Source organism: Alligator sinensis, unplaced genomic scaffold, assembly GCF_000455745.1.
Source record: "Alligator sinensis unplaced genomic scaffold, ASM45574v1 scaffold198_1, whole genome shotgun sequence".
Classification (NCBI taxonomy): domain Eukaryota; kingdom Metazoa; phylum Chordata; order Crocodylia; family Alligatoridae; genus Alligator; species Alligator sinensis.
The window spans coordinates 1,946,289-1,961,759 of NW_005841906.1; the positions used below are offsets into that span (position 1 = coordinate 1,946,289).

At 39.3% G+C, this 15,471-nt stretch overlaps 1 protein-coding gene across 1 annotated transcript in view; it reads left to right on the top strand.

Annotated features, from left to right (window-relative positions):
* Positions 1-15,471, top strand: part of ZFAND3 (zinc finger AN1-type containing 3) — a 259,189-nt gene that overhangs the window by 61,544 nt on the left and 182,174 nt on the right. The window contains exons 2-3 of the mRNA XM_006018579.3: positions 6,034-6,074; positions 9,006-9,032. Of these exons, the coding sequence (XP_006018641.2) occupies positions 6,034-6,074; positions 9,006-9,032 (68 nt within the window). The remainder of the gene's footprint in view (positions 1-6,033; positions 6,075-9,005; positions 9,033-15,471) is intronic.

A 15,471-nucleotide genomic window follows, 5' to 3' on the forward strand; every position in this document is an offset into this window, starting at 1 on the left:
TTTTTAAAAAATTCTGTTTCTCAGCTGCCCTTATCTATTCTACTTTCCAAAAAATGGATTTCACTGGGAAAGCTGAGGATGCTGGGTATCAAGTAGATTTCTGAATACAGCTTCAGTTCTCCAATCATGCTCAAAATTGTCCATTTGCTTATTCTAGAAGCTCTAGCATAAAACTTCAATGTTTTAGATTCTAGTTATTGTGTTCAAGCAGAATAATGCATCTAAAGTTCTGTCTTTGTAACAATGTAACAGGCTCTGAAATTCTCTAACCAGCATTTTAGCCAGGCTGTCTGATTTTAAGCAGGTGGAATTATATAGATGATATCTATAACTCATTACAAAACAACCAAATGGGATTGAAGGATAGGAGGTTATGCCTTGGGTTATACTGGGCCTTAGAGTAACATATAGCTAAGCTGGAAGTAAAAATGGAATGCTTGGTTGAATAGAGAACAGAATTAAGTAAATATTTTTACAGTGGTCTTATTAGTATAGAGGAGGTCACACTTTTATTACAAGTTTACTGAGTGTAATTATAAAATAGGATCAATGCTAACAGAAGTCAAAGTTCTTTAAATTATGCAGTCACTTTGCTAAAAAATCTATAATATCAGTATATATTTGAGATTTTGAATCTGTTAACTTTTACTTTTAGCGTATTTCTGCACCTCTGACAATTTCCATTATGTTCTTTTTAACCTGACGTTATAAATGTTGCCCTGTGACTTAAGACCTTAAAGGTGCTTTTGCTCTCCCTCGCTCTCTCTTGCTCTGTGTGTACATGCACATTCTTCCAAAGTTTCGAAATAACTTTATATGCTATGGAAATTTGTAGGCACAACATGACAAATGAACGTGTTTAAATAAGTAGGATTTTCTTTTGTTATACTAAAGTTTCAAAAAATTGTGCTCATGTGCAAATAGTGCATTAGCTATTGGGATCTAGTTTTGTTTGAGCATCAACTTGTAAGCTTCCTTCTTTTTAAAATCCCAGTGTTGTTGCTAATATTTTCTCCTCTGTCTGTTTAATGGAATTATTGTGTTCTCTTTGACTGTGGAAGCTCCTTTACTACCTGCACTTTGCTTTAGTCAGTGAGGTCTATAGAAATGTTACATTCAATTATTCTCTCTCTCTCATGGGAGTTTTCAGCTGCCTTGAAGTATCCTGTCTTGAATTTTCTCAGTCATGCCATTTGAACTTGGTAGCTTGTTTCACCTTGTAGTTCCCAGATCCACACTGTAATTTTGTATCACCCTTTGGTTATATGACTTATTTTTAACAGGGAGAAAGAAGTATCTTCAAATGGCATCTAGCTTTAGGTTTGCTCACTGAGCTAATATCAATATGGTATGATTTATCCATAAATATGGGCCCTCTGTCTGAATACTGACTAAAACTATGTGCAGGGGGAAGATTGTAAGTAATCCAGAGTTTAACAAAGGCATGGGAAATGTTTGTAAAATGGATACAATATGTAATTCTCCATTACCTGTCTCTATGCATGAAATTGACTTTCGTAATGGAAACCTGAAGCTGGAAACCTACTAACACTTGAGATGTGATTAGTTTATACCAGTGCTCCATAGTAGCTGTTTTTGCACGTCTGCACTATCCCACAGGCCAGTAAGTAGAAGTTAAACGGCAATAATTTAGTAGTTTGCCCCTGAATTAAACAACTGCTAAATTACGGTGGGCTAGTTTATATATAATGCAAAATAGAGTAGTTGTTTGAGAGTGATTGATTGTTTTGTGTCTAATGCACAAATCATGTCCCCCACCCCCTTTAACTTGGTATAATTTGTCCATTTGTCTACATCAGGGTGCAGCAACCCTCTGGGGTTGCCATGAGCTCCTTTTAAGGGTGCTGCACAATATTAGCACTGTTAGGCATGTAGACATCTGCATGTGGTTCACAAGACAAACCCAGAGATTTCAAACAGAAATCCATGCTGCCAAAACATTGTGACCTGTTGCAGTCCTTGAGTTTGCAGCAGAATTGCTCTCATTTATTTTTCTGTAGTCAAAAAAGCAAAAACTAAAAGCTGACACTTTTCTGAGAGGTGCTTTGAGACTGAGAAGGTAAGTATTATGGTACCCTTAAACCACAGGAGATTCCCTATTTACATATTGACTTTGGAGTTCTAGAATCGTGAGACCTCTGCCTTTTGTAAAAATGACTCAACTAAACTATGAATATCTGAATGGCTGCTTACTCCAAATATATTGAGAAATTTTCAATTTCAGCTTTATCTTCTGATGTCTTTTGTGGGAGAGATTAGCTGTTAATCATTTACAGTTTAGTATGCAATGGAAACCTTTTAGTAGGACTTACAGAGAAAGTTAAGAATTACAGGTTCTTTCTGCACTGCAGAGACAGTATGAGGATTTTGTGGCACTTTATTTTTAGCTGTGAGTAGGTTCAACTATGTGTGGGTGCCATGTTTATGCATGTTCAGTACTGGAGTTATCCAGACATTGATGTCCAGCATCTAATAGAATTTAGTAAACACGGCTAAAACGGAAGTTTTTCACCTTATTTTCAAAATACTGATTCTTTGGCTGTTAACCAAATAGCTTTAACTAGATTGTTGTCACAGTGAAGTTTTACTAGTTTGTTCTTCTATCTTCCATTCCAGTGCTCTTACCAGGAGACCATACTACTTTCTATATATGTTCAATACTTCTTCCAGGGGAATCTATGGCAACATTTTAATAGACTTTAAGGACAGGAGGATCTGACCCTACATTCTGCATTTCTCCACTACTTTGCCTCTGTCTCCAAGCTGATGCAGGAGAACATAGTGCTAGATAAGATCCTGATATACTTAAGCACATGCTTAAATCCCTCTGAGTTCCAAAGCGTAGGCATGCAAGTTCAGCAGAAAGTGTGCGCCCTTTGTTGAATTGGGTCCTAAATTGCTGTAACCCTCCATATTAGGAAGTTGGCCTTTAAGATTGCCCTCTCTTTCTTTAAGGGAAATGGAATGGATTGGTTGGAATATTGGAATCCATTTTGGCAGACTGATCTGTCCTGTAGCCGTGCTATCCAAGATGCAGAATGGTGGGAAGAGAAACCTACCATTCTGTCGGTTCTTGGGATTGGTCCCAAACAAATGAGTAGGTTGAGGATTTTGATTTGTCCTTTAATTTCCTCTTGGTGCCCATTTTGTAGCTCCAGCTGTTTGCTTGAATACAAATTTCACTTCTTCTCATTTTTTTTTGATTCAGGGTCTCATGTCTATCTGGCTGATTTTAGTTCTGCTTTTTCAGTTGCTGAAAAACATGACACTGAAATTCCTAAGTGATAGAGACTGGATCTGGAATGTACAGCCTTTTCAATGTGTCTTTTTGGTTAAGTGTTGGGTAAAAAAGGAATGTGCTGCTTCTTATTTGGAACATCTCTTTTGGTTAGTCTAACCCCTGTGATCTCTCCCTTTTTTATGTGAAACAAGCTGAAAACATCTTGTATGGTAACTGACAGCTCTGTGTTTTAGAGGCATGGAAATTCTGAAAGACAGTTTTATTGGTGTAACAGATGCTATACATCCAGCGCATATTTGAAAAGACAGTTATGTCAAGGAGATAAGTGTTGCATATTTGTGTGTTCCTAGTTGAATGGATGTGGGATGAAGTAACAGTCTTATGGGAACTATCATTGCTGGGGATTAACTGCAAATTGTTAATTCAGGTAACATGTCTCACCCCCAAGGAAAATAATATGCTAGTTTGTTCTGGCTCAAATTGCATAAAGAAAAGGCCTTGACCTGGGGTGGGAACAGTCTAGCACCGGAACAAAGAATTGGCAAACTTATGCGTGGTCCCTGCCAGGCAGATGATGGATAATACCTGGTAAGTCTGACATGTATAAGCTGTTCACTGAGAAAACGGACTAAAAAATAATAATGCTTTTGCCCTAACAAGTAGTACTGTGTTACAAAGGTCACTGGTTAACTGTCGCTTCCTGAGGGATTGCAGATAAAAAGGTTCTGACCCAAACTCAGACCTGCTGGGATAATTTGGGTGAACTATAAAGGGATTGCTGTCTGAAAAATTCAGTGTCGGGGGAGAAAATGCAGGCTTGTGCCCCAAGAATGATCTTGTCAAGAGGTCTGAGCCTAAGTGGAATACCATGAAAGAAATCCCCAGGGATTAGAGGTGAAGTTCATCTGGAAACTGGACAGTGACTGAAGTTGTTCAGGCAGTAAGATGAGCTTGTTAAGGACTCTTGTCTGATAGCATGGCCCAGTTGTAACATATACTTGAACGTGCTATGAGTGCATGCCTGTCTTTTCCTCCTCCTTTTTTTTTTTAACATAGCTGTGTGTTCTGTATGTCTTTTTTTGGTGGATTTAAAAAAGGAAACAAGTTCATATAAAGACTTTGGATTGATAAATAACAAGAGCTAAAGCAGGTTGACTATACCAATGGAAACATTTGTCATTGCCAGTTCCAATGTTATCAGTATGAACCATCTGAACTCTGCCTTTCTCTTTCTTTGCTGCCCCTGGGGTTTAATGGCTTTGCAGAGAAGTTCCTGCCAGGCATATTGAGCTGCTCCAGAAGGTCTAACTCATAAGCAGTGGGTACTGAACAGCAGCCTAGTAATGCTGTGGGTTTTGACTCACCATGCTGTTTTTAATTGCAGTTCTTCAGAACATAGATAATCTGTGCAGATTGTAAGCAGTGTTAGGGAGTCTGTGGGCCTAAACCAATAAAATGATTTATTTGTATGGCTACAAAGGGCTGCTCTGCTTTTCTTTTCCTAGCATTAACATTTCTCCTTTGCACATACTGCTTGTATTTAAGCTAGCTTTTGTGTGTGGCTCCTGCTGTAGCTGGCACATGGTTCTATACCTCATGTCCGCAGTGACCCATGTTCTGCAGGAAATTTTGAATCCACTGTAAATCAATTCAGAAGCAATTGCAATTGCAGTGTCCTGAAATCAACACCCAATCTTCTTGGTAATATTTTAATTTTTTTTCTGTCACCAGAAAATGGTTAAAGGGTCCTGTCTGCATATACCACAAAAATGTAATGAGTGACAGAAAAATATTTTAATTTGACAGCTGATTGCTTCGAAGAGATGCTTATTGAAACACTCGCCGCAAGATAATAAAATGGTCTCCACCCTAGTGTCTAGATTCTTACAACATTTGTCTTTGTTAAGTTTTATAGGGTTTTCTTGTTTTTTAAATTCCTGCCTCATTTGGTTTTAAACCACTTGGAGAATGTAAGTGTTTTTGGTAGGCTCTGTTGTTTTTGTTGCTATCTACATCTTTACCTTTTAGACACGGTTAATATTAATGCTAAGAAGAGGTTTCAGATGAACTGTACTGAAAAATTAATTTCTGTTTCCAGAAAAGATTTAGCCCATGCAACTTAAACAGCCTTGTTACTGATATGTGCCTCAATCCTGTTTCAGGAGTGTTAATGCCTAGATGGTCTTTGCCAAGTTTGAGTATGGAGTCAGTTAAGAAAGAGACATTGTGAGAGCAGTTATTTAATTTGTAAACTAGAAGAAGCTCATGCCAGGGACAGCAATGAGGACTCCCAAAATCTGTGGATAGGGTACTGTGATGGCATTATATGGAACCGCAACCTATTTTTGTCTTGTAGAAACTTAGTGGCTTTCTAAACCAAGGTGAAGAAAACTTACAGATGTAGTCCTTCAGGCTGTCTTAGTATTCTGCCAGATGTTGCTGAGGGGTTCTGTATATTAAAGTGGATTAAATTTGCTGCTCCTGTCTATCATAGTTATCTTGATGCTTATTTAAGAATGCAGAGGTACATGTGTGGAACTTGGGGTTCAAAAGCTCTGTACCAAGTTAGAGAGTGTGTGCCAAATGAAGGGTGTTTTGCTGCTTCTCCCACCTCTTAGTTCAGCTAGCTCCTTGCCACTGGTGATTTGTATAGATACCCTGCCAGTTAAGAGCTCACCCCCTCTACCTGTGTTTTACTCCTGAAAACTTCTACCATATTAATTACAGTTATAATGAATTTTTTAGCTCTACTTTTTTTTTTCTTGCCCCAGGTCCAGCAAGACTATGAATCTCTGTTCCAAATGCTTTGCTGGTAAGTGCAGTAAAGGTTTTATTTTTGCTAGACTGTCTAAATCATTGTTGGCATCTCCTTCAGGGTTTATGCATGGGGTTCTGTTTCTTCAGTGTCTGTGTGTGAAGTCAGATTCTCCTCACTTTGGCGCTTCATTTATTAGCTCAGGTTTGTTGAAACAATCTCTAGTGTGTGTGTAAAGCAGCAGCCTCTTGTGTAAATGCACCAATGGAGCCTTCACTCAGTGAAGTTTACAGAAGTCTGGAATGCCCTTGAACTACAGAACTCCACTCTTGGCACAACTTCTGTAAAGATGACATAGCTTTCAAAGCCTTCCTAGTTTTAAGACAGCTCTCAGTCTGATTTGGAATTTTGAATTTAGCAAGGCACATTTTTACCATAAAAATAAACACTGGAATTTAGTGTGGGTGAAAACTGAAAGGGAAGAGTGGGTACGGAAGTCTGTCTTGTCTCAATTTTAAGACTTAAGTGATAAAAATTAAAATAATCAGTAGCTGACCAACAGGCAAAGCCTAAACTGCATCTTGTTTTAATTTTTGCAAAGTTTTCTTTTGCTTGAGAAGAACCTTCTTGGCTTTTTTGTTCCAGTTTCTCCTAACTTGGCCCTTTTAGAACAGTTTATTCACAACTTGAAACTTATGTTTTGCCACTAATTATTTTGGTGCCATTTTTTGTCATCATTAAAACTTTTCAGTTTTCCCATGATGCTAAAATCTCTTTCAGGAGAACAGAAATAAATAGTAAAAGCTCATGTAGAAAATCTCAAAGCATACAGTGGTGCTCAAATTTCTTGCCCTATGGGCCAGGTGACTGACATGGGGCCATGCCGGCAAATTTCTGTGCCCATTGGGGAGCCCTGTGACCTGGAGTTTGAGCACCGCTGGCTTAGATTATTGGTTCATCTGTTGAAGTATTGAATTCTAGAATTCAAATACTGTGACCCTGAAGATTTTTTAAACTGTTGGTTTCAAATAGAAAAATCCACTTGCTCTTGAAAATGTAGCACAAAAATGAACAGAACGCAAGTAGGTTACTATGAATTTGTTTAAATGTATTTAGGGAGAATGGCTCTGTGGTTCATCGATCTTGCTTACAGAATCACCATATTAATACTGTAAAGAAATAAAATGCTACAAACATTGGATGCACTCAGTTACCCCACAAGTATGTAGATTGGTTTCCAAGTACCAAACACTTGTGTATTTTTCAATTTCTAGTTAAGTATCAGCCTTGCATGTGCTGCAGTTAATAGAATCCTCAAGGCTGTACAACTAGCATGCAAGCATGAAGTGGAGCATCTTCAAATGTTGGCTTGTATTGATTTTTTTTCTCCCCCTCCACCCCCAAAGAAAACATTTTAAAGTTGCTTTCTTAATTTCCTCATTCTGCCATCTTGTTTGAAAATCTTTTCCCTTTTAGTTTCCCTCCATTCCAAAAAAAATCAGTTGTGCAAAGGTTCATTCAGACATTATGGGTGATGTTCTCCATACTTATATGCAAGAAGTATACAGTATAAAGAATCTCATCAGAACCATTTTGGTCTCTCTAAAACAGACAGTATTCTATGAGCTTCAGAAGTCACCATGTCTAGTAGACCATAACAGTCTGTTGGTCAGTGATCGGAATGCCACAGTCATTATTGCCAATCAGGACAAGAACTGATATTCCTAGAGTGGCAAGTTGGTTTTGCAATCCTGATTTCTTATGGCCTCTTGTCAGCAGTCTGGTGGAGGCAATTTTCTAGTATTCAAGGATTGGCACTATGTCTGTAATCTCTCCTTCCTGTTCCCATCCGCCTTTCCCTTACCTCCTTCCTTCATGCCTTGGTGCATCTGTGTGTGTTTGTTTTTAAATATACTATGTATATTTGGATTTCAAGACCTGGGATGCCAGTGCACATCACATTACCCCTAGATAATTCACCTCAAACTTTACTGCAGAGTAAAAATTACACCAGTATACTGAGTGGGCATTATGAGCAACTCTTCTGAAGTAGGGAGAGTTGGTAGTAGTCTGTTTACATTGGGTAAACAGTTACCCTGGTATGATGGAGCTGTGGGCAAGCTGCACATACACCAGTGTAACTTGACCCTGGGTAAAGTTATGCACTTCTTTCCAGCATAATTTTACTTCAAAAGCTAGTGAATTACCATATTTTCTTGTACATAACCTGTATCTCTTCCACCAAACCAACTGGTGAAAATTGGGCTGCATATTGTATGCAAGAATTCTATACCTGGGGTGATCCAGTTATTTGGCAGCACGGAAGCAGTGGCAGCATTAATTGCCACTGCTCCTCTGCCACCAGGTTTTTGGATTGGTGGGAATCTCCCTGGCTGGATGACATGGCCCCATGTACCAGGCTGGTGCATGAGGGCTGGTGCATGGTGTACCAGGCTGGGGCATGAGATCTATCCAGTGCATGGCCCTCAACCCAGCACACAGGGCCTGCTTACTGACCCAATCTGGCAGCTGGGACTGGCAGTAGGCTTGGCTCCTGTGCTGCTGCTACTCTGTTACTACAAGGAAGATTTTTTTTTTGGTAAGCTGCCTTTGAAAAACTTGAAAACAGGTGCATATTATCTATAACAGTGCGCTGTATATGGTACTCTATAGAAAGGTAGGACATTGCATCTGTTCTGCTTTTGCTAAAGAGTAAAGTTGACTTATTTTTTTTCTAGAGTAAATGTGTTTTACCCTTTTACTCTGTAGATTGGAATACAATAGGTGGTAACGGTTCAGATAAAGATTGAAGTCATACATTTTTTTCATAATTTTGGGCATCTAAGATATAGTTAAAAAGGTGAAGAGTCTCCTTTTTGTTAAAGTAGCAAGCTCTTTATACAAGCATATTGGAATTGATTTCTAATAGGGGAAGAGTTGGAAGTTTTATTACCTCTTTTGATCCTCATTTCCTTTCTCTCATTTTAGAAAAAAGAAATCCACACAACGAAAAAGGTTAGTACTATATTAAATTGCTTTGAAAACGCATATGCGCGCACACTTTTTTTTTTTTTTTTTTTAAAGAAACATAGAAGGCAATCTCTTTACTGTTCCCTGTGGTGGGAAACCCTGATGTGTGGGTAGTAGACATTAGGTTCTTAAATCTGCTAGGTAAGGAAGGCAACAAAGCTTTGAGGGACTAAAATGTATTTGCTAGGTTTGCATTGCCGTATAAATTAATGAACCTGAGCCTTTCTCTCTACTTTTCTGAATAACATGCAAGTTCTTGAATAATTATCATGATTATGATATGACCTGCCTTTCCCATGAATGTTCATGGCTGCTCTAAGATCATGTATTTTGGTCGGATAAGATTAAACTGGTGCAGATAGTCAGAGCAAAGGGCAATCCCCAGAAACTTGTTTTTGAAATCTGGTCTGACTAAATACCGATGATTGCTAAATGGCAATTGCTGTTCTGGCAACCTGTTGATTTAACCTGTCATCCAGTAGGAAACATCCTAAGACCAGGAATTCCTGATTCTTTTCAATCTCATATTCAGCATGGGGCTAATATTTCCCTAACTTTCATAAGTTTTCTAAGGGTTTGTTTAGCTCTTTTTTAGTTAGTGGTAGTATGCTATGCACTTTAAAGGCAAGAGAAAATATGCTTTGCTTGGAAGAACCTTAAGTCTTAAAAGCTTATAAGATGTGAAAGTTCACAAGATTGTTCTGTATGACCACAGGTTTATTGTTTCTGGTTTGGTGCTTATTTCTTACACTCTACCAGTAATTGGGAAACACTAAAAGAAAGTTTTCAAAGAAAATACAAAAAAAAAGAAAAGAAAAGAAAATCAGACCTGTTTTATTTAAGCATCAGGAAGAATAGCATAAACACTGAAATGTTCAAGAACCTTTGGGGAAAGTATTTTATTTTAATACTGAGTTAGTAAAATATTTTACAGTATACTAGTCTCCAGGTTTTATAGTAAGATACCACTGTTCCAGTGTCTACAGCTTACAGTAGAGTAAAAATCAGTATTTTTGATCACCAGACCGGCAATTTCAATACACGTATAGTGGCTATATGCCAGACTATATATTTTTTGTCTCCTTAATCCTGGGGTTATTTTTCCCTTGAGTTTGAGGGGAAACGCATAGCAAGAAAGGATTAAGCGTTTAAAATTTAAATATATTTAACTTCAGTGGTTAATATTGATACCCCTGGAATTCATCTGCATCTGAGATCAGTTTAACCCATCCACTTCCAGTGAAGAGTTCCTTTTTTGCATTGTATATAAGGACTGGACATTTTTTTTTTTTCTTTGGGAGATCATGAAATTGGCTCACTAAATTGCTAGAAGAGTCACTTTGCGGGTAATACAAATAATTTTCCATTTCTTCCATCTCTCTAAATTACTTCCAGGTTTTACACTACTAGCTTTACCTTGTGATTTTGGTACAAGACACTGGAATCAAAGTAGAATTCCCATATGGCCCAGCAAACATGAATTTCCCAAAACAAACATGTGCAGTTCTAAGTGGATTTGGGGGTCAGTAAAATGCAGATTTGGCTTTGTCAGGCAAGTAGCTTATAACACCAGAAAACAATTCCAGCAAAACGTGCATTTTGTAAACTAATTTTTTTGTATCCTTTAATCTGTGGTTTGAAGTGTGGCAAGATAAATGGTGACCCATGTTCATGCTTTATTTAATCCCTTTCTGCTCAGGAAAAACTTAGTTTCTTAAAAACAAAACCAAAAATACTCTCACAAACCTGTGCACTTGCATTCTCTGTTGTTGTATGACCCCCCTCTACTGATGTGCAACCTCATGTTTTATTTACCTTGTCTGAACAGCAGCGAGAAATTCCTATGGTTTAAAAGCAGTACTGATGACAAGCTTCCCCATACACAGAATCTTGTTTTCAGAAGGGCATATAGTGTTACCTTTTTTTTAAGCGTCTCATAGAAGTTGGCACCTCAATCTGGGTTCCTCTGTTAGGCCAGATACGTTTGTGGTATGTCCCTACTGTATTCACGTCTGCCTTTGTATTTGTAGCATGTGAAATATGTTTGCTGAAACAAGCAGCATTCACTAGCTAACATTTGAGATGGGGGATGCATTTGATCTTCCAGCTTGTTTTTTATTATTCAAACTGATAAACACACTTTTGAAATATTTGTGTAATGGTAACCCTAAATTTGTTGAGTGTTTCTAGAGTGCCTATCAACAGGGAACTGCAGCATCATAATAGCTGCATAGCATTCATGTTATTACTTGATCTCTTATTCAGCCATTTGCAACCACAAGTTAAAACTACTATATTTCTAATTGGGAGGAGGGAGAAGAATGCCACAGAACTAGTCATCTCAGAAGCCAACCATGCATCAAACTTTATTAAGCAGAAAAATTATGATTATGAAACAGAATTATGTGGACACTAACTATAGAACTTGGTAGGGCTTTGTATACTTGATCTGTATTTTTACCAGCTTTTCCTTTTATACTTAGTTGGGCCATATTAATCACCAGTAAGAGTGTGTGTGCTGGTTTGTGTAATAACATTGTCTGATTTGTTAAAGCAGGATAATATTTTTTTTTTAATTGTCTGGGCAGCAGTTGCTCTTTTCTAAATATATTTCAAACTACAGTAGTAAATTGTAAGCAAGAGAAGTAAATTGAAAAAACAAAAATTTTGAAATAGATACGCAAGATAAGGAAATTGGTTTGTCCAAATCTGATTATATTACTAATTAAGTTAGTTCTGCTTGACTATGAAAACCTTGATGAACTGACCACAAGATTTTCCTTTTAAAGTTGATGGCACTCTGTTAATTCAAGTGCAAGATATATGCCTGAAATTTTCTGAATATTCCCCAGATGGTACTACAGGTTTAGGACATGAACAACCTTTTGAGTTACTTGAGTAACTGTAGTTCCTACCTCACAAAGATGGATTGTGGACTCTTATCTTCAACCGTAGAGTAGAAGTGAATCACACGGCTCTACGGCCTTGTAGCAAAACAGGTGTGGTTCTGGTGTATATAGTGTAGGGTGGGAATGGAGATCCACATAGAAGCTGCATACCTCTTTCATGCTAAGAACCCAGCTGTATGAAGGCTCTTTGCATACAGATGGGCTAAAAAGGTTTGGGTTTAAAGCTTTTGCTTCAGCCACGGGGCTAATCCATCAGCTATCTTCTCATGAGAGCAGAATGGTTCCATTGCATTGCTCAGTTGCAACTGGTAGAGGTAAGAGATTTTCTTTATGCAGCTTGGGTGCCAGACAGCATATCAGGAACAATTAATTTCTGTTTCTGACTCTCCCTAGCCTCAGGAAGACAGCATTGCACCTAGTTGCATGTAAAATATTTCTTCACAAATGTAAAGTTTAGGGGTGCACAAATAAAGATTGTCTTGGCTGATTATTAACCAGACACACTGGCCAATACCAATCCAATAGCCTATTTACAGGAACGCAGCCTGGCAGCTTGGAGAGCAGCATCCAGCCAGTAAGGCAGTGGGGAAAGAAGGGGCTTGGGTGGGGGGTGCAGATCCAGGTGAGGGAGGTAGTGGGGCAGAGGCAGGCACTGCCCAGCTGGGTGTGGGATGGAACTGTGTGCGACTTGTCCAGGGGTGTGGGGGGGAGGGTGGTGAGTGGGAAGGGGGTGGCTCCTCACAGCTATGCACATCCCTGTGGGAGGCATGCAGGGCATGTCCCCCCACCCCAGATTTGTGCACAGGGTGAGGGTGGGCTGTGGGCTCAGGGCCAGGGGCTGTGCTGGCCTCTTCCCAGCAGGGGGTGCTGGGCCAGGGCTGTGCTCAGGGTGGGTAGGGGTGGGGTGTGGTAGCTAGTGGTGGTGGTACTGGGAGGGGTGGCTGTGGAAAATTTTGGGGTGGTTAAAGTCCACCACATAGCCCCCCTCCCAGCTTGGCCACCACCTGCCCCAAGCCCAGCCCCACCACCAGGAAGAGGCCAGCACAGCCCCAGCCCCAATCCCACAGCAGCCTGCCCTCACCCCCCTCGCAAATCCGGGAGGGGGGCTCATGCCTCCCCTGTGAACATGTGCAGTAGCAGGGAGCTGCCTCTGCCCCACTCCCTCCTTCACTGTGGGGGCCTTGATCTGACCCTCACCTCCCCCCCCCCCCCCCCCCCCCCCCAGCAGGAGGCTGTTCTTCAAGCTGCTCAGCTGTGTTCCTGGCCATGTGCAGGCTATAGCTGTGTGCATGCATGCAGCATTTATCGGTGACATTGTTGGCTACATGGGCCAAAAAAAAAGCGCCAGTTGCTGATAATGTTATTTTTTTCTGTTAACGTTGCCCATCCAATATGCAACTGATATATTGCTGCACCTCTAATAAAGGCTTGAAAAAAATATAAGCTTAAATTTTATAGTAAGTAGGTCATGAGACTTAGCAGAGTTTCCTACTGCCCACAGGTGAGCATGTCAATGGACTTGAGAAACCTTTAATAGAATGTATGTTGTCCTCCCAAGAAGGTACTCAAACCTAAATAGCAGGAATCTAGATACTGAAGTGTGTTTTTTGTTTTTGTTTTTATGCAAGGTATATGAGCCCTTTCATGTGAAGTGACAAAGATACCAGTTTACAGGGTTGTGGAGAGTCCTGTTACACCTAAGAACTAGTATTGCTTTAGTATTTTTATAATGCCTGTTTAAGAAGATAAGAGTTTTAATTTGTAGAAAATGGTGAAAAGATTTCTGGCTGTTGTGGATTTTACAGCCTGGTAGTTTACTTCTGTTTATATAAGAGGTATGACCTCTGCTACATGTTGGCTACCTGAAAAGACTGCAAAATGTTTTTAATTTTAATAAGTTTCTGTATCTCAGAGGCATTCCATTGTCTGGTATTTTCCACGTCTATCCATCTCAAGGGTTTGCTTATCTCACTAAACTTGACTGCTGAGATGCTGAACAGTGAAATATCTCTGCAACCTCTCTACCTTATGCTTTTTTTCTTGTGTTTTTGTTCAGGTTTTTTTTAAAAAAAAGCTCCTCTTCTATTTTGTCATCTTTTTGTTGTAAAGGCTCCATTTCTTCCTATTCTGTGAATATCTTGTTCAGTTAACTTCTGGCTTATTAACCTCTCCATGCTGCCTGCTGATATCCCAGCTCTAATTTAGTCCCTTGTGTTTAGGGTCTCAGATGATTTAAAAAATGTTTAGAAGTATGACTTAATTGCAGTGGTGTTTGTGCATTGTCAGCATGAAAGCAAAGATGAGTTACATATTTAGAATGTGCAACCTGCAGGTTTAATTCATTAAACCGTCTTGTTTGTAACTCCATTTTCTTACATGTGTGCATGTGGCGGGGGAAGGAGTCTTCTCTTCTATCCACATGTAGCAATTTGGTTGAGTTATGGAAAAGCCTGTACTCTGTTTTGTATATTTGCTCATTTGGAAACCTTGTATAGTTTATGGAGACACTAGTGATTTGTTCCTCAGCCTCCCTATGGAGTTTGTTCCATATTACAATCTAATTCCACGTCCGTGTCGTGCACTCCTGAGCTGTTAATTTGTACATTTCAATGCAGTTTGTTTCATCGTGTTTTTGTAATCCAAACTGAATGTAACGAGCTGTGTGCTTTGGGGACCCAGCCTTGCCTTGCCAATTAGAACAAGTGGTTACTGAGAGAGAGTGTGTTTTAAATAAAACATGGCACCTCTTAGTGGGGACCAGCAGCCTTCAGGGGATAAAAGAAACTGTTTAACTCCTTTCTGTCTGAGAAGGTCAGTATCTGTGAACACATTTTTTTTTTTAAACATTCAGTTCCTTCCTTTGAGAGAGATGATCCAAATTCATGCTTTGTTTCAACAATAAAATTTAGTTTGTCATTGGAGACATCTGTTATTCAGAGCAGTGTACTGAGTATTTAGAAATACACCAGGATATATCCAGCTTGCTTCATGTTTTCTGGGATTCTAGTCACCAGTGCCATCTGAAAATTATACAGGGCAAGCAGCTAAACACTCTCTTTCCCCAAACACTCTACCCCAGAGGCTAGTTTAAGGCAAGATCAGTGCCAAGTGGTTAAAGGGCTAGCTGAAGAGTATTGTGCAAGTTTGTTCAGAAAGTTAAGCACACAGTGCTAGATAAGGGTATTTTATCCTAATTTTATATGCTAGATGAGCCTATTGTCCTTGTTCTGGAAACTTATTAAAGTTCATGAACTATCATTTAGTTCATCTATAGGGAGTCTTAACTTCCCTTCTGGAAGTGGGGCTTACATTCTAATAAAGTGCAGGTTTCTCTCTTTCTTGGGACAAAAGGTCTGCATTGTCCAGACAACAGGGAAATTCATTGCCATTGTGTCATTTACACGTACCCCAGAAAGACCAGTTTTGCAACCTTCATTGTTATTTATACCTGCTGCTGCTGGAAGAAAAAAAAGCCATTTTACTTGAACTTACTTTTGTGACTGCACTCCTGCTGA